This window comes from Suricata suricatta, chromosome 4, assembly GCF_006229205.1.
Source record: "Suricata suricatta isolate VVHF042 chromosome 4, meerkat_22Aug2017_6uvM2_HiC, whole genome shotgun sequence".
In the NCBI taxonomy this organism is placed as follows: Eukaryota; Metazoa; Chordata; class Mammalia; order Carnivora; family Herpestidae; genus Suricata; species Suricata suricatta.
The window spans coordinates 109,267,651-109,293,416 of record NC_043703.1 but is presented as its reverse complement, the minus strand read 5'-3'; the positions used below and the strand labels follow the sequence as shown (position 1 = coordinate 109,293,416).

General features: G+C 49.4%; 1 protein-coding gene across 8 annotated transcripts in view; it reads right to left on the bottom strand.

Annotated features, from left to right (window-relative positions):
- Positions 1-25,260, bottom strand: part of CEP68 (centrosomal protein 68) — a 29,869-nt gene extending 4,609 nt beyond the window's left edge. The window contains exons 1-9 of one of the 8 annotated variants that reach the window (XM_029937481.1): positions 25,141-25,260; positions 16,949-17,069; positions 14,097-14,490; positions 10,978-12,492; positions 9,266-9,388; positions 6,300-6,396; positions 3,053-3,225; positions 2,105-2,174; positions 742-760 (exon numbers count right to left, since the gene is read on the bottom strand). In XM_029937481.1, coding sequence (XP_029793341.1) covers positions 2,151-2,174; positions 3,053-3,225; positions 6,300-6,396; positions 9,266-9,388; positions 10,978-12,492; positions 14,097-14,447 — 2,283 coding nt within the window. In that variant the 5' untranslated portion in view covers positions 14,448-14,490; positions 16,949-17,069; positions 25,141-25,260 and the 3' untranslated portion in view covers positions 742-760; positions 2,105-2,150. Of the gene's footprint in view, positions 1-741; positions 761-1,681; positions 2,175-3,052; positions 3,226-6,299; positions 6,397-9,265; positions 9,389-10,267; positions 10,308-10,977; positions 12,493-12,793; positions 12,965-14,096; positions 14,491-16,948; positions 17,070-25,140 lie in introns of those variants that run through there. The other 7 variants (XM_029937480.1, XM_029937478.1, XM_029937484.1 and 4 more) reach the window with 7 other exon arrangements.
- Between the last annotated feature and the right edge of the window lie 506 nt (positions 25,261-25,766).

Genomic DNA, 25,766 nt, shown 5'->3' with positions numbered 1-25,766 from the left:
GACTACTAGGCAATTTTACTACAGGTTAACTATAGCTATGTAGGTGCAAGCCACTGCCGTCCTTCAGGCTACAGTGCAGCGGCCAGCAGACCTCTCAGAGTCTGACCCTGCTGTGTTTGCCCATGGAAATGCTGCTAGCAGCATCTTCCTGGGACAAAACAATTTCAACTTGAGTCTTCAAGGCTGTCTTAAACTGCTTATAACCACTGAGGATAGAATTAACAGTTCTGTTGATACTCTTCAGTGGCATTTATAGCCAGGTCCAGAGTATCTTCAGTCACACCTTATTTCAAAGGATCTAAGATATTTTTGTTTATCTCTTAAGTAGTACTTCCTGGGAAATAGATTATGCTGAAAAAAAGACTTGAGAATTCCTGTCAGTTGAAGCTGATAATTATTAGGCTGGATGGGAATAGAATGGCATATTCAGCATTCAGTTGCTGTAACATTGGCCAGTTTTCTGTAGGGTTGTCATCTTCAGTTTTTTTGGTGAACTTAATAGAAATATGTCTATCATATACTAGCAAATAAACGAGTTCAACTCCTCAGGGCTATCCTGTAACACTCTGTAGAAAGGCACATACCAATTTATAGCCACATCAAAGAGAAGAAATAGATCAACTTAAGAACAGAGGCCATTAGGGGCACCTGGTTTGGCTCAGTTCATGAGATCAAGGCCCACGTCGGGCTCTGTGCTGACAGTGCAGAGCTTGCTTGGGATTCTCTCTGCACCTCCCCGGCTTGCGTGCATACAGTCTCTCTCAAAAATAAACAAACATGAAAAAAATGAAAACAACAAAGGCCATTAGACATATCTGCATTTTTAAGGAAATTTTACATATATAACTATTTGCTCTGGAGGGATTTGATGTTAAATCTCACTATGGAACCAAGATTAAAGTCCTAAACTTCTTTTAAAGAAGGTAATTTTTATATTAAATGTTCTGCTCATGAGAATAACTGTTCTAATGTCACCTTTAGATTTAAAATGATTTGTGCATTTTTATAAACAGAAGATCCTACTTTCTTAAAAGAACCCTCCTCAAATGAGAATCTGGAGTTTATTATCACATATATTTAAGTGTGAAGAATCCTTTCTGTAAGTCCTAGCCCACGTAATACAGGTCACATAATGCTACTACGTTTCTTGCTTTTATGTTCATCCATGGCACATGAGAAATGTTTTTAAGGTTTTTTTTAACGAGACTCTGGTTACCAGCAATAGCTAACCATTTTGTTCTAAAAAGCTATACAATTGATGCTTTAAATGGTTGATCCATCCATAGATATTTTTCCCCCTACCAAGTTATATATCACGCAACAAAGAATTTACCTTTTTTCCTTCACTAGTGCCATCCTTAGTTTCTGTGGTTAGCCAGGCTGTGTGATCCTATCCACACCCTTTTCTTCCCTGATCTTGGCCTGCTCTTCCGAGAGAATAGGAATGGATGGAGGCGTTCTCCTGACGCTGTCCTTTAGGACACAGTCTTAGCAGGCCCAGAGTCTTGCAAAGTTCAGTGGCAGTTCCCTATGTCTCTGACACATTTTCCTTTAAGATTTTAGGCAGGCAGGCAGATGGAGTCTTACTAAGCTCCTAAGATAACTTAAAAAATGTCCTAACAACCCAAAATAATTTGAGAACTTTCTATTGATGTGGAGATTTAAAGTCTCTTCAAAGATCTTCAAGGGGAATTAAGCTTAGGTTTATTAAGTTTACGAAATGATCCAAGTTCCTGGCCAACCATTCAGTTTTCCCGGTCTCTTGGGTCTTCTGGTATGCCTGGGAACAGCGCGTATTTGGTGTCTTCTCTCATACAGATCTTCTTTAAATGACCTTTATAGCAGGTACACTAAGAGCGCTGCTCTTTTTAGCTGGATCAAAGGGGATGAAAGGCCTGTAAGCCTTATTAGCGTTATTTTATCAAAAACTGCAAAGCCACATGCTTTTGTAGAGAAGCACCAAAAGGAAAACCTTAGTTTGAAAGGATTCATTTTAAATATAGTAACTCCATAGCCCTTACTTCAGGGAAGAGAAAAGCATTTTAAAACTAGTACATTAGAGTTAAGTTTCCCCCTTGATTTCAGTGTTATAAATGGCTCTTACAAGGTCTTCCTTAAAGTTTCCCACCAGCCAGGCTTTAGCCGACAGATTACATTTCTGCCTGAGAAGACGCCTGAAAGAGAAAGAGAAAGAGAAACACTTTTATAGGCAGAATGCTGCCGAGGAAGAGATGACGCCTGCAGTCAGTGTGTTCATTTTAGAACTACAGGGACTACTGCGCAGATTTCCTTGGTGCAGGTACGGGGCCTCCCTGCCCTGGACAGACCTGGATTTTATCCTTTACTTTCGTCTACAGCGAACTCTCACCTAGAAGGTCTGTGAGTCGTGCACCATATTTTGGTTGCAGTAGAGGAAGTTTCAGGGAAAATATGTTGGGCAGTGGCAGCCCCACACTGGGCACGAACCCCCTCTGCTCTCAGCTCCTTATCCCTATCATTCCCTGCTGGACTTTTCCAAAAGAAAAGAAAGTTGTACTGTTAAATCTCCAAGGCATGTCACCCCACCTGTCCCCTAGCTCTTTTTGGAAGGAGCTTGCAGAGATCATTGTTGGGAAGGAAGGGGTGAGGATGTATCAGATAAGTTGTGTAAAAATGGGCCAGAAGAGCCTCCAGAACAGGCGGCTTGACAATAACCCTCTACTGGAGACGCAGACATAAAGTGGGTATGGAGTTTTGCCACTGCTGTCTTTGTGGGGTGGAGGTGAGGGAACTGCCCCCGAAGTGCGAGCACGGGGCACCCTAGTCCTAGCGGGCAGCAGGGCTGAGACAGTAATGGAAAGCACCCCGGTGAGCCAGCTCGCCACGGGAAGACCCCGAGCCGCCTTCCTGGCAACGGCAGCATCTCCCTTTTTCATGTCCGAGTCTTCTCCTAGCATATCACTGGTTTCAGTAACTCTTGGTTCAACCAGCTCCCAAGAGCTAGGAGCCCTGGACCCTAATCTGGCCCTCAGGTCCAAAGAACATGGTGTCTTCTCTCGGGTTACCTACTCACCAGGCTAATCCCCTTCACGTCGGTGCTCCCGTGTGCCGCCGGCGTGTGGTCAGGGGAGAGGGTGCAGCCAGCCAGCATGTCCAGGGAAGCTAAGATGGCATCATACAGGCGATCTGCATGGCTCTCCAGCTCACTGGGCTGCTTCGAGATCCTCCCGAGGACATCCTTTAACACTAACAAACGAGGTGCAAAGCATTTAGGCCGAAACAAACTCCACCCAACATGTAAGTTTATTTTCAGAAGAATCGTAGGAGGGTTTAGGAATATAGGAACATGGCAATGGCAATAGTTTCAGAATGTTTCTTCCTCTTTTTAACAGTGACTCTCTAGGACTCCTGTTGTGCTGGAGGATCTGTGTTAAATTTATGATTAAAGCTGAGTGAGTGAAGAATAAGAATCTTGCTGGCCTCACTCTGGATTTATGTGATTCACAAAAAGGCGCAGAAACATGGTTCTCTGGTGACTGGTATCATGTGACTTTCAGAGTTAAGGCACAGGGCACACCCAGACCCTGTGGCGCAGGCGGCTTAAAGGAAACAAAACAATAAGCCAAGATGAGGACGTCAGGCCCCCCTGCCAGGTTCCTAGCAGCTTCTGTCGGCTGGGGAACTGTTACTTGGCATGTACACAACTAGTCTGGAAATGTATTTGGGAATGCTTGAACCCTTTTTATGGGCCCTAAATGAATAGACTTCAAACGAAAATTACCTGAAAGCCGCCTAAAACCAGAGGTTAGCAAGGCCAAGATTTCCTCATAAGCCAAGTGTTCGTTTGCGGAAGGGATGGGCGACGTTCAGAGAGCACCACACGTAGCAGGCTTGTTTTTCTCTGAGAAACCTTATTTCCTTTGTGAAACACAAAGGCTGCTTCAGCTTCCTGAGCCTTTATCAGCTGTGTTAACACTCTCCAGTTTCCTGCTACAGCTGCAGCATCTGCCAGCAGCGGAAGGGAGAGGGGAAGCTGCGTATCTGCAGAGGATGCTGACGGACGGGCAGCAGGAGAAGGGACACAGGCTGGCCGAGCCGAGATCAGGCCCCCGGGGAAGCCACGTGGGTGCTGTGTCATCTGGGCAGAGTGCCGGCCTGGCGGAGGAGGGCGGCCGGGGACCACCGGACAGCTCGTCTGTAAGAGTGACGGCTGCATCTTCCCCGCCAGACCTTTGCTCGGTCCTCCTCTGTCAGAATTCAGGGACCCTTATTTTTTTCCTAAACATTTATTTTAGGATGTTAGAATATTTGGTTGGGGCCAAGTAAAAGGAAAGCTGGGAGTAAGAATGAAATAATCTTTCCCAGTAGGACTTTGCTGTTTTAACTGAATACGTACATACTGGAGCCCGGATCACGTGACTGGTTCAGGAAGGAGCTCGGGCACGAGAAAGGACTGGTGACAAGGGCACCGAAGCACTGGGCCGAAGGGCCCTGAGAAGCCATCGCCCACGGGGAGGCAGAGATGGACATTTTGGAGGAGGAATCAGTCTGGTTCTTGTCCCTACCGTTGTACTTGGGGCCGCGGAAGGAAGCAGGCCGCAAAGCTGGCGAGAAGCGCTCGCGCTCCAGCTCTACGGACGGCAGTGCGCCCCGGGGAGAGCTCAGCAGCCGCACACAGTTGGAGTCACCCTGTGCCTGTCAAGGGGAACTTGAAAATCACAACCGCCTCTACTTTGGCAGTAAAGCCTTCAGACTCCTTTTGAGACAAGGGCAAAGTGGGAGGTTATTACAGATTAAGCACTGAGAAGTATTACTGGATTGGTTTTTAAATGAAGGTCAAAGAACTGGTAGCCTACAAGAGGCCCACTGTTACATGTGGCCTCCGGGAGAGTCTCCTGGGATGAAGGGCTCCTGCTCAGGCCCCTGCCCCTCCAGCCACAGCAGCAGGGGAGTGGGCCGAAAGGGGCTTGAGCCAGGCTGCTGCTCCTAGTGTGGTCCCAGGCCAATTCACAGCTCCAAGGGGAGCGTGACAACAGTACCTATCTCATGAGGCTGTGATTAAATGGAAGAAAACAAAACTGGTACGTTAAGTACCTAAGCCCAGCGTCTGGCACAGTGTTCCGTGCGACGCTGATGTAACTACACGCAGCAGAGGAGCCTGACATACTGAATTTCTGCCCCAGTAAAAGCCAAACACCCTAGCGCAGGAGCCAAAACAAAGGCCTCGGGAGGGCAGGGGACTGCAAAGGGCTCACTTACTTCACAGTAAGTAATCCCTGCCCTGCTAGGCCTCCTTCTGCCTGTCCACAGTTCTCAGCCCTGGTCATTTTTCTTCCCAGGGGATACTGGCAATGTCTGCAGATGTTCTGGGTTATCACAATTGGAGAGGAGGCGCTGACGGTTGAAGGCCAGGGATGTTGCCAAACATCCTGCGACACACAGGATGACCCTCCTCACAAAGCATCGTGTGGCCCAAGATGTTGATGATGCGCAGGCTGAGCAACTGCCCGATCCCACCTGCCTAACACACGCCCACCACTGGTGGTCAGGACAGTGCCACCTCACTGCCCCTCGAGCCCGAGGGGCCTGCCCAGCTTTGTGTGGTTTATTTCCAGCATAAACCACACCTCAGTCCAAAACAGGCATACTATAGATGAGCTCTTTTAGCTCCTGGTATAGTCGTCCAGGAAGTGAGGGGCTCTTTGGCGATCCATCAGTTTTCCGCTCTCAACCCAGCATTCCCCACCTCATCCTCCGTATCCCATCTGCCCTTGGCAGGGCAATGCCGCTTGTAAATCCTTGCGCCTTGCAGGCTTAGGCACACTCTTAACGTCTGTGACATTACGTTTTCCTAAATGTGAGCCCATCCTACAGAATGAACTTGAACTTACTTTGTGTACCACTGTCCACCTGTCCCTCTCATCAGTTCACTTCTTCCCTTAGTCTGCTCCCTTAGAGCAGACTGACTGCTCTCAGAGGCTGACACGAATCTCCTTCAAGGCAGAGGGGTCCAGCCTGTGCTGAGATTGGAGGGGAATCCCTGAGGGCTCCCCACTGGGAATGTCCTGTCAGAGAACCAGACTACGAGGAAAAGGTAAAAGTGTGTCACTCTTGCAGGCACCAGGCCTACTCAGCTTACCTTTCTGACCATGAGCGGCTCCCCGTGTGGCCACGGGGGCAGCGACAGTGGGAGGGCCGGAGCACAGGAATCTATGGCAGTGGGTGGAGCGGGGAGGGGTCTTTACCGGTGACAGCATGGCTCCCTGGACCTGCTGCAGAGAGGAGGGAGCGCTGGTTCTACTCAACTCTACACAGCTCACCTGGGGTGTTGTCCAACAGGCATTGAAGAAGACTCTCCCCTTTCTGTAAGACGCTCTCTGTCAGGAACTGGTGTTCATCTATATCTTTCTTAAATTGCTAAAGCATAGGAGAAAATAAGAAAAAAAAGCTTTGTTACTAATGTTCTGTACTACTTAAAATGATCCCTTGCAGGGTGGCTCGATTCCCCTCTAACCTGGAAGACAGGCCCACTCACCCGTCAGAATTCCCCTAGTAAGCAGTACATTAGTTTAACTTTCCCTTCTTGTTGATTTGAGCCCAAAATAAAGAGTCAATCTTTTTTTCTCTGTTTACAGCCAAACAAAAGAGAGTTTTCTTTTCCCTGGCAGAACCTGGCTCATGAACAGCCTGGGGCCAGGGGTTCTTTTTCTTAGACTTCACTGGGTTTTCTTTAAACTCACAAGGCTATGGGGTTCTCAAAATACCAGGTCTTTTATTCTAAAGGACCTGGGTGGCTCAGTTGGTTGAACATCCGACTTCGACTCAGGTCATGATCTCATGGTTCGTGGGTTCGAGCCCTGTGTCAGGCTCTCTGCTGACAGCTAGCTCAGAGCCTGGAGCCTGTCTTCAGATTCTGTGTGTCCCTCTCTGACCCTCCCCTGCTCATGCTGTCTCTCCTTCTCTCAAAAATAAATTTAAAAATAAGAGGGGCGCCGGGGTGGCTCAGTCAGTTAAGCCTCCGACTTTGGCTCAGGTCAGATCTCACTTTCATGGGTTCGAGCCCCGCGTCGAGCTCTGGGCTGACAGCTAGCTCAGAGCCTGGAGCCTGCTTCTGGTTCTGTGTCTCCTTCTCTCTCTGCCCCTCCTCCTCTCATGCTCTCTCTCTCTACCAAAAATAAATGAAACATTTAAAAAATTTATTTAAAAACAATAAGTAAGAGCCATACGAGAGGTGCCCCGGCCCACTTCTTCCCTGAATGTCCTGCTCTGTACAGACCCTGGGCCTCAGGAAGGCATCAGGGAAGTGGTGACTCTCCCAAGTAGCTGACTTGTTTTCCCCTCATGGGTACGAAGCCTTACAGCTGACTGTTTTGATGTTCCTTTAGATGCTAAGATGTATAAAGTCAAATCCATGACGACTTTTAGTACAGGGTACAGAACTTGGTGGTTCACATTCTCAAGTTAGAATTTTATATTCTTGTCTTTAGTTTTCCTCTGCCCTAATACTGATGCTTTTTATTTTACTCTCTCTGTAGTTTATATGCTGCCATAAACCTACGGCATTAAGACCAAGAGTATGAGACAGACTCACAGTTAACAGTATGTGGACACACACACGCCTGTATTAGGTATGTAAGCAGGGGTCAAGGTTGCTCATACATATTAATGAGTCATGCACCATTCTGTTTCGGGAAGGGGCTGACCGAGTGGTCTGGCTTTATGACACAGCTGTGTAGGTGACACAAGAGGGCCAGTCTTCACCGACTTGTGAGGGTTAACTTCCAGCTCAGATCTCACTTCTACTCACAAAGCAAGATCGCTGCTCTGGCCAGCCTGGAAGGTGAGGCAGAGAAGGACAGTGCGGGATAAAATGCAGGGAATGGACTTGTTCTACTTGGCACTTGCTCTGATGGGGACGGGGCCGAGTCGCTCTGGTGAGACCACCCAAATAATTCTGAGGGCAACTTCCAGGCAGTTTCCTCTCCCCACAGTGGTACCTACCCCTGGACCCCCAAGGGGTGGGCCCTGCCCAGCTACATGCGCACACTCAGGAGCTGCGAACAGAGGGCGCTGTCACACTCAGCCGTCCCCTCCTCCCTCCAGCACATTCTGGGCAAGGAACTCAGGGCGACCTCGGTCCACACAGCAGGAAGCAGCACTCCCACTAAGGGGACAGCTGGCCAACCAGGTGAGGCCCCTCCCTAAATTTTACTTGGCTCCAGGCTGGAAAACAAAAGGCCCATCCTCCCTCCTGCCAGGATGTGCTGGGGGCTGGGTGGGTGCTGCTCGGGCACAGATGAGGTCAATTAACCTCCTCCTCGGCAGGCACGTGATTAGGTCACAGAAATTCAAAGAACTCTCAGAAAACCCTTTCTAGACCAGCATCAGGCTCACACCACAGTTTCTAACTATCTCTGCTTCTTCAGAAGAGGTGAGAAATGCTTGGCCAACCAGACCTGCTACAGGCCTGTGGGTAGTTCAGTCAAGGTTAATGTTATACTTAGGGTAACTATAGTTTCTCCTCCAATTCAAAACACATCTGAGAATGAAGGGGACCTACTGATAATTATTCTAGAACAACAGGCACAAACTATCACTTCAGATACACCTGATCTAAAGTCAAATGAACCGGAACACACAAAAAGATGTTAAAAATAACAAAACCTTAACGAAAAGGAGGCAAAAAAAAAAAAAAAAAACCCCAAAAAAAACCCCAAACAAAAAAACCCCTCCGAAACGAAACACACGGAAGCAAATTCCAGTCAGTGCTTTCCAAAAGAACTTTCTGTGATAATAGAAGTGTTCTAGCTGCACTGCTCAATATGGTAGCCACTAGACAAATGTGATGCCCGACGCTTGGGACTTTATCTAGAGTAACAGAAATAGGAATCTTTCATTTGAAGATTTAAAGAAATCTGAATTTAATTAAAAAGAAAATTTAAAGAAAATCTGAAGAGCCACAGGTGACTAGGGACCCCGTGACTAGTGCAGATCTATACTTAATCCCCGAGACCCTTGGAAAATTACATCACAAATCATTCTTAAGTATATTAGACTGAAGATAAATAGATTTTCTCCAGACTCTTCTTGGCTTGGGATATAACTCCTACATTTCACAGTTTTCCAACAATAAGAATTTGGAAAGGACCTCTGATTAGATTTCAGGTAAAACAGTCGACTATGCCATAACATACCGAGTATCAGTTATTTGAGCGTTTACTTTGTAATCAAGTACCTAGCCGCCACTCTGGTGAGTGAGCAGCCAGAAGCCAGGACCACATATTACCCGGTAAAGCTGCAGAGAAGACTTGAGACCTGTAAGATTGGACTTGGACGGAATCAAGTGGTCGGTGACGTCGGCTACATTATACAGCCAGCGGATCAGCTCTTCCAGCTGGCGGCAGAACGTCTGTGTAGACAAATAAAAACACATGGTGTTACAGACCAAACTGCTGTTTGCATTTTCAATCCAGGGGATTCTAGGAGAGAGACTGTGTTCCCTCACTTGAGGGGTCAGTCTCCACCCTCTTCCCCTGCCTGTCCCCACCCTGACTCCAGACCTCCACCTGGGCAATAGGACAAGCCCCGCCTTGGCGTTCTCCCCTGAGCCTTGTGACAGCAAAAATGACAAGCTGAGAAAAGCCTGCCCTGCACGTAGGAAGAGAGCAGCTAAGGGGAGGGGCCACGGACAGGGAACGGCCCCAAAGCATGCCAACCATGGGAACCAATTCTTGGGTGACACCAGCCAGTGCCAGCTCTGGTAATTGTCCCCGATGAAAACATGAGATAGCTGGCTCTACTCATGACTAACTTGAACCTATGGCAGGAAACAAGTGAATTACAACTGCTTGTCCCTGTTCTGTTCCCGCATTGCCCAGGGCACTGGGCCCCTAGCCTCCCCCTGGCCACTCACCCTGGGGCAGCTGTGAGCCGAGCACTCTGCCTCCCAGTATTTCATTCTCTTATCACAAAAGAGGCACATGCTAACATCTGTCCTACCTGCTTGACGGGACATCACAGGGAAGACTAAAGGCATCAAGTGCTAGAAAACATCTGCTGCGCTGGGTCATGGGTTCAAGGTTCTCCGGCCACCTGCGCTGCTATGAGTGTGCGGTGTTCATGCACTCACCCAGGTCATGAGGCCATGTGGGACTCTCCATGTGTGGAGACATCCTTGTGTCGGGGACTATGCAGAGCCATCAACAATTATTTCATGTAGGGACGCCTGGGTGGCTCAGTCACGTTAAGTGTCCAACTTTGGCTCAGGTCATGATCTCACTGTTTATGAGTTCAAGCCCCGTGTCTCTCAGTCTCCCCACTCAGTCTCTCTTTTAAAAATAAACATTAAAAATAAATAGTATTATTTCATGTAATCCATGCAACATCCCCAAGAGGCAAGGCTCCACATTTTACAAATAAGCAAACTCAAAAGACTAAGCTGAAATTCTAACTGTGGCAGTGCCGTGATTGAAATTCAGATCTGCCTGATGCTAATGACCCCGTTCCACAGAGTACCAATTCCATCTCCAGAGCCATGAGTGTGCAAGAGGTTTAGTGACCAAAATGTCTTAGGACACAGTACATGAAATGACTCAACTCTGAAGCACCCCCACTTTATCAAACTGAAGCTCTGAGAAGTCCCACGGCAAGAAAACCACTTACCACTGTTTAGTTCAATATTTCCTAAAGGCAAGCGAGCAGAGGAGCACAGACCTTTCTCTTAATCCTCAAGGTCAAGAGCTCTAGGAAGCAGCCAGGAGTTAACAGTTAAGCTTAGGCTCTAGCCCTTGGGTGGGCAAGTTACCTAACCCTTCAAGGCCTTTTCTCCCAACTGTGAGAGGACAACAAAGTCCATATAGGGCAGAGGTGTGAGAATCAACCAAGCTAAGGAACCACACAGCGCCTGGCACAAATAAAGTGCTCAAAGTTACTATGTTTGATTCCATGCACTGGGAGAAGAGATCCCTCTAGGCAAAGCCTCTTGAACGTGGAGTTTACCTTCACACACTGCACGAGTGATTCTTTTCCGGGCTCTCCTTTCCCAGGAGGCTGCCCTTCAGCATCTGGGGCTAAGAATGCGTGCTGATCCCACATAGCTGGCAAAGAGTGTGCTGTCAGGGGTCCAGAGGAGACTCCCAGGGCCTGGCTGCTCCCCAGACCACCTTCCCCCACAGAGCTCCCTGCATGGACGAAGGAGCAGAGCAAACGGTGGTTCTGGCCCGCAGGGCCCCTGGACCCTCTGAGGGTGGCCCCAGAAGGAAGCTGGCTCTGGCTGGAGTCCGACAGGAGGGAGGCAGACCCATCGCTGTCTGACACGTCGAGGGAGGGCTGTCCTTCGGCAGCTCCGGTGGGCAGGGTCACCAAGGTGGGACTGGAACCTAGACATGAAACCAAACTAGAAACCTGCGTCAGCCGAGCGGGCAGGGCGAGATACTCGTCATCACTTTCCACTTCCTCTTCTGGTTTCCATCCAGACTCCGTGCAGGCCGGGTGCCAGACACCCTGGCTGGCCCTCTTCTCTCTCTCTGTCCTGGGCAAGGGCCACCCTCTCTCCCATGTCCTCAGCTGGGGAGAGCCCACCTCAGGGTGCTTGCCCATGGGCAGCCAGTCCTTCACACTCAAGGTTGGCTCTTTGTTCCCCCAAGGAGCGTCCCTACTGCCCGGGGCTCTGGGGGTAGATGTGAGCTGGTTACACGGCGCCAACCCCACACTGCCCGGCTTCTGGGGTGCTCCAGAGGGCCACCGTATAAGGCTCGGCTCTCCGGGCCTAGAGAATGGCAGGGCAGAGGCCTCTGCTGACGGGCAATTCTGGGAGCCATTAGCGGGGGATTTCAGGGTACTTGCAGGGGAAACAGAAAAGCTATCCAGGTCTATACCCGAGTCCTGCAAGACAGGGTCAGCCAGCATGTGGCTGTCAAGGTGCTTTGGGAGGCAAGGCTTGGGCCTGAGTGGGTAAGTATAGTCCAGCAGGTCTTCATACTCCTTATTTGGGTTCCAGAGTGGGGAGTGGCGGTCAGGGGAAGGAGGCAATGAGTCAGGCAGCACACAGGCCCAGTACTCGGCCTGGAAGGAGAGGCGCCTCCTGCCCTGCCCAAGAGCATCGACCCTGGAGGACGCAAGCTGTGGTGACCACTGGAGCCGTGGCCCTGGCCCCACCATAGAGGGGGCTGACTGGGGCACGGCCAGCTCCAGGGAGGACGAGACCTTGGCAATGGGGCAACTCTGAGGTTCCACCTTGTCCTGGTGACCCTGGAGACTGCTGCTCGGGGAAGAGGCAGAGACGCTGTGGCTGGAGAATGGAGTAGCAGCGCCTTGGCTCACCACAGACCTCCATCTTGTCGGGAAAGGGAAACCTGAACGGTGAGGCTGCTGGCTGAGGTCCAGCACCTGCGGCGACTCAACTGGGGACGAGTCATCTTCGGTATTGGCATCATGTCCTGAGCAGAGACCTGTAGCTCTGGGAGCTGTAAGAGTCTGAGGTAGTTCCTCTGTGGCAGAGAGTCTGGTCTCCATCTGTAATGAGAGAGGGAAGAAAAAGCACTCAAGTAAAAACAAGCAAACCAAATTTCGTTCTTAGAGGACAATTTTGGAACTTTCCTTGGGGCCTACATGATCTTCAGGAAAGGTCTTGAAATGAGAGTGTTATCTGATGTGAGAACTGGACAACGTGCGGCTAGTGTCCAGCACCAAAACCCAGTGTGCTCCGGGAAGCAGACGGCCTTCCCCAAGCCGATCACACCCTCTGGTCTTTGTGCAGGCAGAAGGGTGCGTCCAAGTCCGACAGTTCTGTCCTGCTAAGGCTGGAACACCCCACCTAACTTAGGAGACGCACGTCCTGGGCAGAGGAAAACTTCCAACTGGAAACACATCCAAACCAACGGGCAGGCGATCCATCAGGCCACATCCTGCTCAGCTCACCCTGGTGGGAACTGAACGCTGGCAAAGCGAGTCACTCATTTCAGCCTCTTCCCTCTGAATTTTTAACCTGTTCAGTGAAGAACGTGTGGGTACAGTGGGTAAAGGCATAGGCTTTGGAACCAGACAGACTATAAATGCCAACCCCTAACTGCCACCTTCCAGATGTATGACATTGGGCCTCACTTCCCTCATCTTTAAAATGGGGATGGCAACAGTACCACTTCCTCAGGACATGGGGTTAAAGGAGCTCACGTGTGAAAAGCACAGGTAAGAGCTCAGCAAACAACAGGTACTACAATAAGCAGCCCATTTTTTGTAAACTCATGAAATAACCTATTTCTGTGTTTGCTCATCTGCTCCCTGCCTCACTAAATCTCTCACAGGTGGCCTGAACTTCCCACCACCCCTGGCTCCCAGGCAGATGGGTGCAGCTTCTTTCTCTCAGACAGGCCTACGCAGCTCCCTGACAGGACAGAGCCGCATGGGGACAGTATTGAGCAGCCAAGGCCACAAGAATACTGAAGACCTCAAAGCCATTCCATGGAAGGCCTTGGCAAGCAGAACATAATAGGATGCCAGAGCTGGGAAGGACAGATCATTCAGGTCACCTTCCCAACTGTACTGAGGGCCTGAAAGACTAGTGACATGCCTGAGGTCACAGAGCCAAGCAGGAGGCCTTGCTCCACGTGACTTGCACTAGGCAAGGCTTCCCTGCAGTCAGGAAGCCCAAGAAATTCTTCTTCCCCAAGGATAGTGCCACCTACTATGGGGCCTCCAAGCCTCTGCCAGGTTCTTTGGGTCACAAGGGGACCCAGTCTCAGAGATCTCAGCAGCCCACAGCCCAGGACCCAAGTCTCCTCAGGGGTCCCCCTGAAGACTTCAGATCACCAAGTCAGAAACAAGACACAGCCCCCTGGGCTAGCCCGCTAGACAACAGGTGTTGACCACAGCATCCCCAGTCTTCACAAGGTCACCAGTCACACTCTTGAGGAACAGGAGAAGATGCTGTGGACAGAGCCCCCAGGGCCCAACTCTCCAGGTGAGCCTGTAAATCAGAAATCATCACACCCAGACTCCCTTAATTCCCCACTTTGTACAGACGCTGGGAAAACAGGTAAGATGGTGCAGAAAAATGCTAGAACATACTGCCAAAGGCCCACATTAATTAAATCTAAAGTCCCATTTGCCTTATTACCTACCTGGCTTTCCAGAGAGTGCAAAAGGTTTCCAGTTGCCGTGCCAGCAGGAGGAAGCAGGCAGCCAAGAACAGGCTTAGATCTACCAGCTACTGGCTCCCTCCTGGTGCTGTTGGCCTGTGGCTGGTAGGCTCCAGAGGGGCTGGGGGCAGCCCCATCACAGCAAGCAGGGGCAGGGGGCCCCTCTGTTCCCCAGCTCGGTGATGCAAGCCCTCCCGCAGCTTCCGCTGGCTGCTCCCGCTCCCTGCTCGCGAGCCCTGGGGTCTCCGCTTCCTGCTCCCCGCAGCTCCACTGCCCATAGGACAGGGCCTTTGCGGATACCTCCACCTTTGCCTTTTCTTCTCCCAAGGCCATTGAGATGTCACTAGGTCAGTGTTCCCCCAAAGCCGTCAGCTCTCTACAAAATGGGAAAGGAAAAAAAAGATGTATTTTCTGCATCTGCATCCAGGAAACCTGTTTTTTAATGATTAAGACAGATATCTGCAGCGTGAAGGAAACTACCAACAAAAAGAAAAGGTAACCTGCTGAATGAGAGAATACTTGCAAATCATGTATCCGGTAAGAGTTTAATATCCAAATATATAAAGAACTCATACAACTGAACAACAACCAACCAAATAATTGTATTTAAAAAATGGGTAGAGGACCTGAATGGACATTTTTCCAAAAAAGACACAGATGGTCAATGGACACATGAAAAGATGCTCGACATCACTAATCAGAGAAATGCACATCAAAACCACCAGGACAGGGCACCTGGGTGGCTCAGGTGGTTAAGCATCTGACTCTTGACTTCAGTTCAGATCATCATCTCATGGTTCCTGAGATCGAGGCCTGGGCTGAGCTCTGCACTGATACCAAGGAGCCTGCTAGGGATCCATTCTCTCTCTCTCAAAATAAATAAAACATTAAAAAACAACACCCACCAAGACACATCACCTCACACCAGTCAGAACAGCTAGAACAAAAAGGACAAGAAACTGTAAGTGTTGGCGACAAGGAGACGAAAAGGGAACCTTCGTGCAGTATACGTAAATTATTGAAACCAGGGCAGCCACTGGGGACAGTAAGGAGGCTTCTCAAAAAACTAATAATAGAAGTACTATATGATCCAGTTATTCCACTTCTGGATATTTACCAAGGAAAACTGAAAACATTAATCTGAAAAGATACATGCACCCCCATGTTTACTGCAGCATGACTTACAACAGAAAAGACATGGAAACAACTTAAGTTCCATCTACAGTGAATGGACAAAGATACGGTGCATGTACACAATGGAATATTACTAAGAACATTCAGCCATAAACAGAATGAGATCATGCCATTCGTGACAACATGAATGGACCTAAAGGGTATTACGCTAAGTGAAATAAGTGAGAGAAGGACAAATACCACGTTTTCATTTATACGTGGAGTCTAAAAAACAAAAACAACATATCGAAATGGACTCAAATATAGAGAACTAGAAAGGAGGGTGTGGGGGAGATGGGTGCACTAGATAAGAGAGACTAAGAAGTACAAACTTCTAGTTAGAAAGTAATTTAAAGCAGCACAGGGAATATGGTCTATAATACTGTAATATAATCTATATACTGAAATAGTGTCGTATGGTGACCATACTTATCTACTTATCGTAGTGAGCGTTTTATAAAGTATACAACTGTTAAATCACTATGTCGTACACCTAAAACTAATATAAAATATGTCCACTATATTTCATTTCAAAACGTTAAGGACAGCCTTTTTCTCTTTCTGTTCTTCTTCTTTCTTTCTTGTTTTTGCCAAAGAGAAGAAAGATCAAATGCTATCGACTTCCTCAGAAGAGAACACAGGTCTGGCTTTTCCTTGGTCCCAGGGCCTTCCAATGGGAATGCTGGAGCAAACCATTTTGTCCTCTGCTTTTACGTGGCCCGTACCAGCCCCAGCACCAGGTGCCCAGAAGGGGAGATTCAGGTCCAAATCAGAAACCAGGCTTAAAGCCCCATTTTCGCCCCTGTCCCTTCAGCCTGGTCCTACCGGGCAAGGGGCCTGGCCTGGGCCCTCCGGGGCCACAACAGCACTCCCGTCAGCAGGCAGCTTGCGACCAGGCTCTGACCACGACCACTCCCCCGCAGACCCGGCAGGTCCAGGCGTGCTCAGGCCCTGGCCGAGCCCAGCGGCTTCCCATGGGGCCTGCTTTTGCCTGGCGGAGGAGGCAGGATCCTGTCCAGAGCACAGAAACCACAGCCCCAGCAGTGCGGCAGGTGGCAACTCACTCCCGCCGGCGAGAGCACAAGCAGCACTCTTCTCCCACTAGCTTGGGTTATGATTAACTTGCACCCAGCGATATCCGGGTGGGTAACAGTGGTAACGGCCACAGAGCACGTGTACATGTGACAGCGAGAGTGAGAGCCCTGGGCCGGCTGGTGAGCAGGCAGGTGAGGGAGAACCAGGGTGAGCACTCAGGAGGGAAGGCGGAACAATGTGGGAGCTGAATCTGAAAACAGGACTGTTCCAGTAAGAGCTTCGGGGGTTACAGAGAGACTCCCTCCCCTCAGCCTAACAGTACAGGCCCCAACTGCCACCAGGGACACTGGTGGACGGAGACACCGGTGGACAGGGCTGAGGACAGAGAGGCTGAAGAAGGGGAACAACTCCCGGAAGATTTAGAAGGGGAACAAGGGAAGCATAAGTGCCCTGGACACTGGTGGCCACTGGTGGCCACCTGGAAGGCACTGGGCCAACCTCAAAGCTAGAAGCTGGATAAAAATAGCCTTGTTTCCTCAGAGACCAGGAGAAGCAGTGACAGCAAGAGGAGGTGCGGGAGAGCGGCGGGGAGGGAGGAGGCCGCGGACGGGGCTCCTTCTGCTCACCTGCACACTGGGGACCTGGGTACGGCACAGCTGTGTCTGGAGAACGCCCGCCCCGTACTGGAAACCGGTCCTCCTCTGCTCGCCTGGGCACACGAGGCTCCAGACCCATTCGGAGCCGTCCCTAAAGAAGAGCACACAATTCAGACGGACACTCTTACTTCTCACAACTGCTGCATGGTTCTTACAACCAATCCTGCGACGAACGACAACCATTTTTTTTGACAGGTAATATGTGGATGAAATACAAAATGCACTGCAGATACAAGTCTCCCTTTGTCCTTGTCCCCATTCGTCACTGTAACAGGTTCCTGCATGATGCAGGGCATTGAGACAGTGCCTGGCACAGAGCACGTGCCGTGGGTCAACTGGTGCCAACAGTGTCGTGGGGGGAGCGTAGAGCACAGAACCAGTGTAACAAGTCACCTTGTAGGCAACAAAGGAGTCCAACACAGGGAGAAAAAGCAGCCAACTTCTCAAAACTCAAGCAAAATATTTACTACTAGATACTCCCAAAAAAACAGGTAAATGGTCTCATTAATTCCGTGGATAGGTCTCTCTGAGCTCTGAAGTACATGCACTCTACTTCATCCTTCTCCCTCTTTCCATAAAAGGAGCACACTGTACAGAACATCCCGTTCAGAATGCTTTCTCTCCTCTTTTTTCTCTAAAACACACACACACACCGAAGTATCTTGGACATCTTTTCTCAGCAATACCCAGAGATCTTCCTCTTTATTTTATATCACTGCCCACTACCGTTTTCCACCTTAAAAGTATCCCCCAGTTTAGGTCACTGTCCCTTTATCTGCGAATCCTGGGGTTATTTCCAATCTTTCCTTATTACAACCAATCCTGCGACGAACGACAACTGACCCAAAAGAACCAAGGGCACACATCCCTTGCGTGCATGCTAGCACGTGCACAGCAGAAACATCCAGAAGAGCTGCTGAGGGGAAGGGTACCCGCACATACTTCAGCATATGCTGCCAAGTGGCCCTCATAAGGGGTGGCATCAATTTACACACCCAAGAGCAGCGGGCCAGAGTGAGTTTCCCAGGGGAGGCAGGTCCTCCTCTCTTCCCTCACAGAGGGGGAAACCGAGCCTCAGAGATTTAAACGCAGGACCGTGTGACTCCAGAACCCAAGCGCTTAATGAACCATCAAGGCAACAAGTCACAAAGCAGAGAAGCACATGATGGAGAAGAGGGCAGAGAATGACAGGACACAGAGCTGAGTGACCGAGTCCTGCTGCGACATGTTCATGGAGCCACATCCTCACCTTGTGGCTGTTTACAAAATTACACAAGAAGTTATTTACAGGCAAATTCTGTTCACTACAGGAATAAGTTGAGCCCATGAGCTGGAAAAATCTAACCTGTAGCCCCCAATTTCTACTTCTTGCTCCATTCCTAGAAACGCTCTCAGTGGCCAGAGTCAGCCATCATGATGGGTAGCTAATTCTCCCTCCACTAAAAGGGGGTGGTCTCAGGACAAGGTGATGCTGGGGCAAGAAAAGGGTGCAAATGGCCTTTGTTTTGATGATATTTTAATTTGTCTTGTCTGGATCTCGTTATTCAAAGAAGAAGCTATCCATTTATCCTAGGGCGTTGGGAGTGGTGAGCTAGAATCATAAGCTGCTGAGGGAGACACCCTAGGTAACTTTCAAGTGTACACACAAACCTGAACTAGGTCAACACTGTCGCCAGGGGCTCTTCAACCAGGTAAGCTGGTCTGAAATGGAATGATTTCCATGGAAACAGTATTTCAGAAAAGGCAGGTTTATTTCCTCAGTCTGGGAAAACAGTCTTTTTTCATAATCTTACTTATGAATCTGCCTGACAAATCATGTTCTCCCCACAGCTCCACAAGTTATAAGACAGATACACGTGAAAGAAAAGATTTAAATGTCCATGAGAGTACATTCCAAGTTGTATGTAAGATGCTATAGGACACAAGGGCAGAAATCAACTGGGATAGAAATAAGGGAAAACTGAAAATAATGACTGTTGAAAGCAAAGGCATTTTTAAAACACCAAACATGAAGAATCTGCACTTCCCAGGTGACATCTATATACCGCATGAAGGCCCAGCCCTCCTTTCTACAGCTTCATTATACATCATTCCTTCTAATTTTCTGGGGTGAAGGCAGAGGTAGGGGTCCCACTTAGACACTTCCAATGAGAAGCAGCTTAACTCCTTTTCAAACCACCCAATGGTCTGCTCCAGAAGATGAAAATACCTTGTGGTGTTGAACCAACACTGTCTCCCAGGTCAACAGCTTTATACAACCTACTACTTAATCCGGGGGTGGGAGGCTTCTTGCTCTGAGATCATGTATCTTACAGAATTCCTGCAAGCTGGCAGCTCTGCAATAGGCAGAGGTCTCCACCGGCCTCCTGTCTACCAGGGAGAAACCACAAGATCAGAGAGAGTGCTTGGACCTCTTGGAGCATAGACAATGAACAATCAATTCAGCCCTCCATCTGAAAAATCTGTACACCCCAGAACTGCCCTGTCCTTGGCCAAACCAAGAGACAACCCACATAAGCTTCAGGATATTGTAGCCACCACCTGGACTCTGGTATTAAAATTCTTCATTAGTCTCCGACAGAGGCCGTGTGGCTACCAGATATGTATAATTAGGAGTGATGCAGTACAGTAAAAATACGCTCACACGTCACGTATGTGGCCACGCTAATTCTGTAAGCCCGGACATCTGACCCTTTTCGTGCAGCCCTGTCACAGCTGCCAGGCCTTCCTGCCACTTGCTCCCGTCCAGGATGGACAAAGGAGGGCTGGGAATTAGGGGGGAGGGATGATGCTCCTCTCTTAACTAAACCATTCTGATAGAGGAGTGATCAACCAGGGACCAAGCCTCCTCTGATCAAAGGACTTTTCTGCCTCCCCCCTGCCAAAAAGAAAGGACTATCTCCAGGACTCATTAAATCACAAGCCCCCTCTGAGATAATCTGATTTATCCCAACTTTGCCAGGGAAGCTGTGAAGGGGCAATGCCCATCTCCATACCCAAGCACACAGGCCAGGGATTGCTTGACAGAGCAAGCCCTATCAGTTCAGGGGCCAACGGCTTCAAATTCCTTATTTTCACAGGAGGCCACAGGTATAGGTGGTAAATGCCACACACACATTGTGGCAGAATCTGGCCAGAGAACCAGACAAAGAGGCTCTTAGTACTACTGCTCTTTCTCTAAAAACATGAAAATGGCCCACTAGGAACAGGGAGAAGGGACAGGGTGGGACCCAACATTGTCAGGTTTCTGGAAAGCTTTTGGGGGAACTAGATTTATGGGAGAAAGAAGCTTAAAGGCAGAAGCCAATCCAAGCGGGGGAAGCAGTATGTTGGGGGTAAATACATATGTGGGGGGAGGCCAACAAAAGGAGCAGTCACGAGAGGGGGCCTGCCTCAGAGTGGGGTGGGTGCCAGGAATGCTGTGGATGGACGTCTGAGATGGGAGGCCAGCAGCCAGAGCAACTGCCTTTCTGCCTGCTCCTTCCCCGGCTGTGGAAGACCCCAAGTCCTCTAGTCCTCCACACTGACCCTGTCTGCCTGTGGGGCAGGTCACCCTGAGTGCTGTGGCCACCTCCTTTGAAGGTTCAAGCCAACTGAAAAGGAAGAAAAGGTTCAAAGCTATGGAGGGTAGACATGCTTCCCGTGGCTTGGCAATGGGCCACTGCCACCCTTAGGATGCTCGGGCCCCCGCGGCCCCTTTCCTTTTCCTCCTAGGGCTGCTTCCCTATGTTCTGGCTCAGAGTTACAGGGAGTCCTCAGGGCCTGAGGAGGAGCCACCGGCTGCCTCTAACTCAATATGGTGGGAGGGCTGTGGCCAGGCTGCTTCCCTGGCTTGCTCGCGCGCTCTCTCTCTCTCTCTCTCTCTCTCTCACAGGCTGGTGACCAACCAGGATCACCAGACAGCCCTGCAGCAAGGCTTGTCTTCTAACCCCCCCAAGCAGGTCTTCAGAAGGCCTCACAAGAGATGCAACTGCCACATCTACAAGGAGCCTGGCTGAGCTCCCAGCCTCCTGTCCACTTGACTGCATGCTCTCTGGCCTCCTCCGCAAATTGTCCCAACAAAATTCAAACTACAAGGATGCAGAGAACTCTCAACTTGTTAATAACTGTACCCTTTGTTCCACCACAGAGCAGGCAGAAAAACAGCTTTCCTTAACAAAAACCTCTCCTGCTGTCTGAGGAAGCTGGCCCTGGAATACAGGGTTGCGGATCCATAGGCCACCGCTTTTACTGTCCTGGGCATTTTCTTTCTTTTTTTTTTTTTAATTTTTTTTTAATGTTTTATTTATTTTTAATAGAGAGAGAGACAGAGCATGAGAGGAGGAGGGGCAGAGAGAGAAGGAGACACAGAACCAGAAGCAGGCTCCAGGTTCTGAGCTAGCTGTCAGCACAGAGCCTGATGCGGGGCTCGAACCCATGAACGTGAGATCTGACCTGAGCCCAAGTCAGAGGCCTAACCGACTGAGTCACCCAGGCGCCCTGTCCTGGCCATTTTCTGCGAGGCAGTCAGGTCACTAGTATGAAGACTGGTAAGAACCTTACTGGTAAGAATGTCACTCACTGTAGCAAAGGATCCTCCCTTTGGAGAACCCAGTGGAGAATTCTCTGGTCTCAGTAACAAAAAATACTGTTTCACTAAACAGCCAGTTTGTTTTCACTTTACAGGTATTGACAAATCTGATAAAATTCTCCTCTTTGCATTGACTACCAGGAAGCTCAGGGCCAAATCTCAATCCTCCTCAAGCAAAAAGCTCAGGACAGAAAGGCACTCACGTTTTGTACTGTTCTCACCCTTGTCTTCCTCTTTTTTTTCTTTCAACCTATCTGCCTCAATTACTTTTATTGAAAAATCCTGTTACACTCAAAGTATCTTGGCATGATTTCTCAAATCATTCTTTGGAACACAATATAACAACTGTTAAAACCAGGGGCACCTGGGTAGCTCAGTCGGTTTAGCATTCTCCAACTATTGATTTTGGCTCAGTTCATGATCTCACAGTTGTAAGATGGAGCCCCACATGGGGGTGGGGTGGGGAGCGTGGAGCTTGCTTGAGATTCTTTCTCTCCCTCTGCCCCTTTCCCTGACTTGCACGCATGCTCTCTCTCAAATTAAAATTAAAAACTAAAAAAAAAGAATTGTTAAAAATAGAATAACATAATAAATAGGAAAAAAGATCATAAATCCAAGGCTTGATCCCAAATCCATAAGAAAACCTGATCTGTTTTTAACAATACTTCTAAACACCAAATGCAGATACTTATGTAATACCTTTCTACTCAAAGTGGGGCCTACAGACAAGCAGTGTGTGCATCACCTCAGAGCTTGTAGGGAATGTAGGTGTTAAGGCTCCACCCCAGAGTCTTGGAATAAGAATTTGCATCTGAGCAAGATCTCAAGTGACTGGTAATTTCAGAAGCACCAGGTTAATCAGTAAGCCTATTTCAGCACCTGGAAAGGAACCATTACAAGTGGCTTTATAACCATTCCTTGAGTACTTATCTTTTTTTTTTTTTAAAAAAAAGACTGTATTTTTAAGTAATCTCTACACCAAACATGGTGCTCGAACTTACAACCCCAAGATTAAGAGTTGCATGCTCTACTGACTGAGCCAACGAGGTGCCTTAGCGATTGCCCATCTTATGCCAGGTACACTTAAGAAGGAAATTTATGGTCCAGGTCCTTAAAGTCTTTGCAACAGGATACTAGAAAAAGTTCATATCTTGTGGCAGGTTTTAAAGAGCTAATTATAAGTATGTTACAGCTGGAGAGGAGTCCTCAGAAAGAACCGTATTTCCTAGAAAAGCTCCAAGATCCATTATGCTTACATTAAAAACAGAATCAGAGACCAGAATTCTCCTGTGATACTTACAAGTGAAAAAGGGACGGCATTTGTTTTGGCAACTTCAAATAATTTAAGAGAAACGGACACAGACACATCAAGGGGACTTCCAGCTGGAAGGAAATGTACAACTTAGCCTACTTCCTGCGTAGCAGAAGTACCAGAAAGTGGTACAGGAAAACCTGGAAGTGAGGCAACAGCCCCTAGGGGTTTTATCTGCCACCTCTACGTCTGGCAAACGGGTCTAAAGCCAACAAAAATACTTCTTCCACTTTTCACAATGTTTGTGAACAACTTCAAAGACAGGAGACAGTTTCTTCATGCGAACAAAGTTCTAAGAAGAGAAGCCACCCCAAGGCCATCTCCACAAGGTCTGCCTCTCTGGCTGAACTAATCATCCTGAAGATTTCCTGTTAGCCTCAACAGGCCCCATCTGTTTTACTCCTCTGCTCTTACAGGACCATCCTGAGTATCAGAGCACATTAAGAGGATATCAACGACTACTGTAGTACTTGGCCAAATTATCTGGCATTTAATCTGTAATGGGTGGTAAGGCTCTAAATAAATAAAAGATAGTCTTCTATGGAATACTTCTGCTGTGGGGGTAAAATCACGAAAGGCATAAGGACTTTTTAAAATCAAGCCACAGATAAGGACTAAAAGGCAGAGAGACTCCGAAGGGTCAAGTACTACACAGATACTTAATACTAGTAAATCTATTCAAACATCTGTTTATTTTTATCCTAACAACTGCCAACACTCCTGAACATTTTCTGTGAGCCATGAACTATCCTAAGCACTTTATATCAATATATTTTTAATGTTTTTTTTTTCCTTTTTGAGAGAGAGCAAGGGAGCCTGGGAGGGGTGGAGGGAAAGATAATCTTAAGCAGGCTCCACACTCTGTGAAGCCCTAGGCACAGTTTGACCCCCCTGGAACTGGGATCATGACCTGAGCTGAAACTGAGAGTCAGATGCTCAACTGACTGAGCTACCCAGGCACCCCTATGTCCATATCTTATTTAATCCTCAGAACCCATGGAGTAGGTACCATTATAATTCCCATCTTACAGATAACGAAGCCGAGGCACAGAGAAGTTAAGTAACATATCCATAGTAACTTGGTAGCTAAAGCCTGACTTGGCTTAAGAGAGCCACAAGTCAACAGTTTCGCTACCCAATAATAATAATTGGTCCAACAAATTAAAGGAATGAAAATTTTTGTTTTGTCAACTTTTGACGACACTGCTGCTTTTCTGTTTTCTTTTGGCTTCAGTCACTGAGTGCCTTCTCTGTTCCAAACACTGTGCTAGGAGCTTCGGAAACCACACAACTGACGCTTGTAAAAACTGAGGCAACAGAAGGTAGCCTAAAGGAACAAGTGATTATCAGCTGTGGGATGGGGAAGGGTTTTAAAAGCTTTTCAGAAGAGGTGAAACGGAGTTCTTGGCTCTTTTCAGTACTGTGTGGTCTAGAATCGACCCAGGTGGTGGAGAAAACAAGGATCAGAAGTGGTGACCTCTACTTCTTTTAACCAAACCCTAGGCAAATTGATCTTGTACATTTCACCTGGCATTTTAACATCCTTTCCGCCCTAGATCTGGGAGCTGTGAGGCCGAACTCCCCATCCTCCAAGTAATTGCCAATCTGCTCCCGCACTGGCAGGTTTCCGCTCATTTTTATTACAAAAAATGCACAGAACCCAACCTGAGCATGTGCCCCCAGGCTGCTGAGAACAGTTCTAGTGATGACAGCTGAAAAGAGTAGCCCTTCTAGGCAAAAAGGCAAGACATTCTGCCCTTTCTCCTCGAGAGCCAGGGGCTGCTGCATCGTCCGCCTCCATCTTTCCCGTGGGAAGGCCCCTGAGCTAGTGAGAGAGGGTCTCTGCGTTAGCCCCGACCGGGAGCAGCGCAAGCCCCGTACTCCCTGGGCCGCGGCGAGCACACAGGGTACACAGCACACGCCCGGGAGAGACCGCGAGGGTAAGTGAGTTCGCCCGGGGCCGCAGACGCGCAGCTGCTCCGACCGGAGGATACGTGGACACGCGCACCCCCTCGGCTCGGCCTCGCCGTGCTTAGGCTCTTCCAACCCCGGCCTCCCGCCGCCGCGCTCCGCACCCGCCGGTCCGCCTGCAAAATGGAGGCGAAGGCACGAGGCGCTCCTGCCCCCAGGGGGCCTTTGTGCCCTTCCCGGCGGGAGACGTAGGGCCCGGCGACGCGCCCGGCCCGGCCTCGCAGACCTGGAGCGACCGCTGGGCAAAGGGGGCCGGGCCAGGCGGGCAGGAGCAGCAAAACCCCGACCCCCGTGCCGGAAGCTGCCTACCTCGCCTCCAGCGCTTCGGACGCCCTGACCCAGCCTGCGGCGACCCCAACCAACGCTGCGGCCCCGACGCGGGGGTCCCAGGTGGAGACCGCGGCCCTCACGCCCCAGCCCGCTACGCCAGGGGCGGGACCGAGCCCAGGCCACGCCCTTCGGGAGCCGCCCCTTCTCCGCGCGGAGACGTCCTTTAGCGCGGCGCGGCCAATCCCAGCCCTAGAGCTGTAGGCTCAACCAATAAGCGACCCGTTCGAATAAGAGCCCTCCTCTCGTGGCGTCTTGACCTATGGGAGGCCTGATCTTCTTGGTCCCACCTTCTTCCCTCGCCTTCCGCGCTCACGGGCAGGTTCACCTGTTTTGGGGCGAGCCGGGTGCTGCGACTGCTCGTTGTCTCGGAGCTGTGCGGAAGGGGGCTCTTTCCCTGCGTGTAGGTCGAACCCTGAGTCACGTGTTTATTCATTCATTTTCACAGGGCACGCGGTTGTTTTTCTGGAGCGTCGCCGCGTGGGGGAGCGGCCTCACTGTATTTTACTCTGCGTGTTCGCATTAGTATCTGAACACGCAGGTGTGTGACCGAGGCCCAAATAGGTGCCACCCAGCACAAGCGCGCGGGGTTGAGGAGGCGGTCTCCA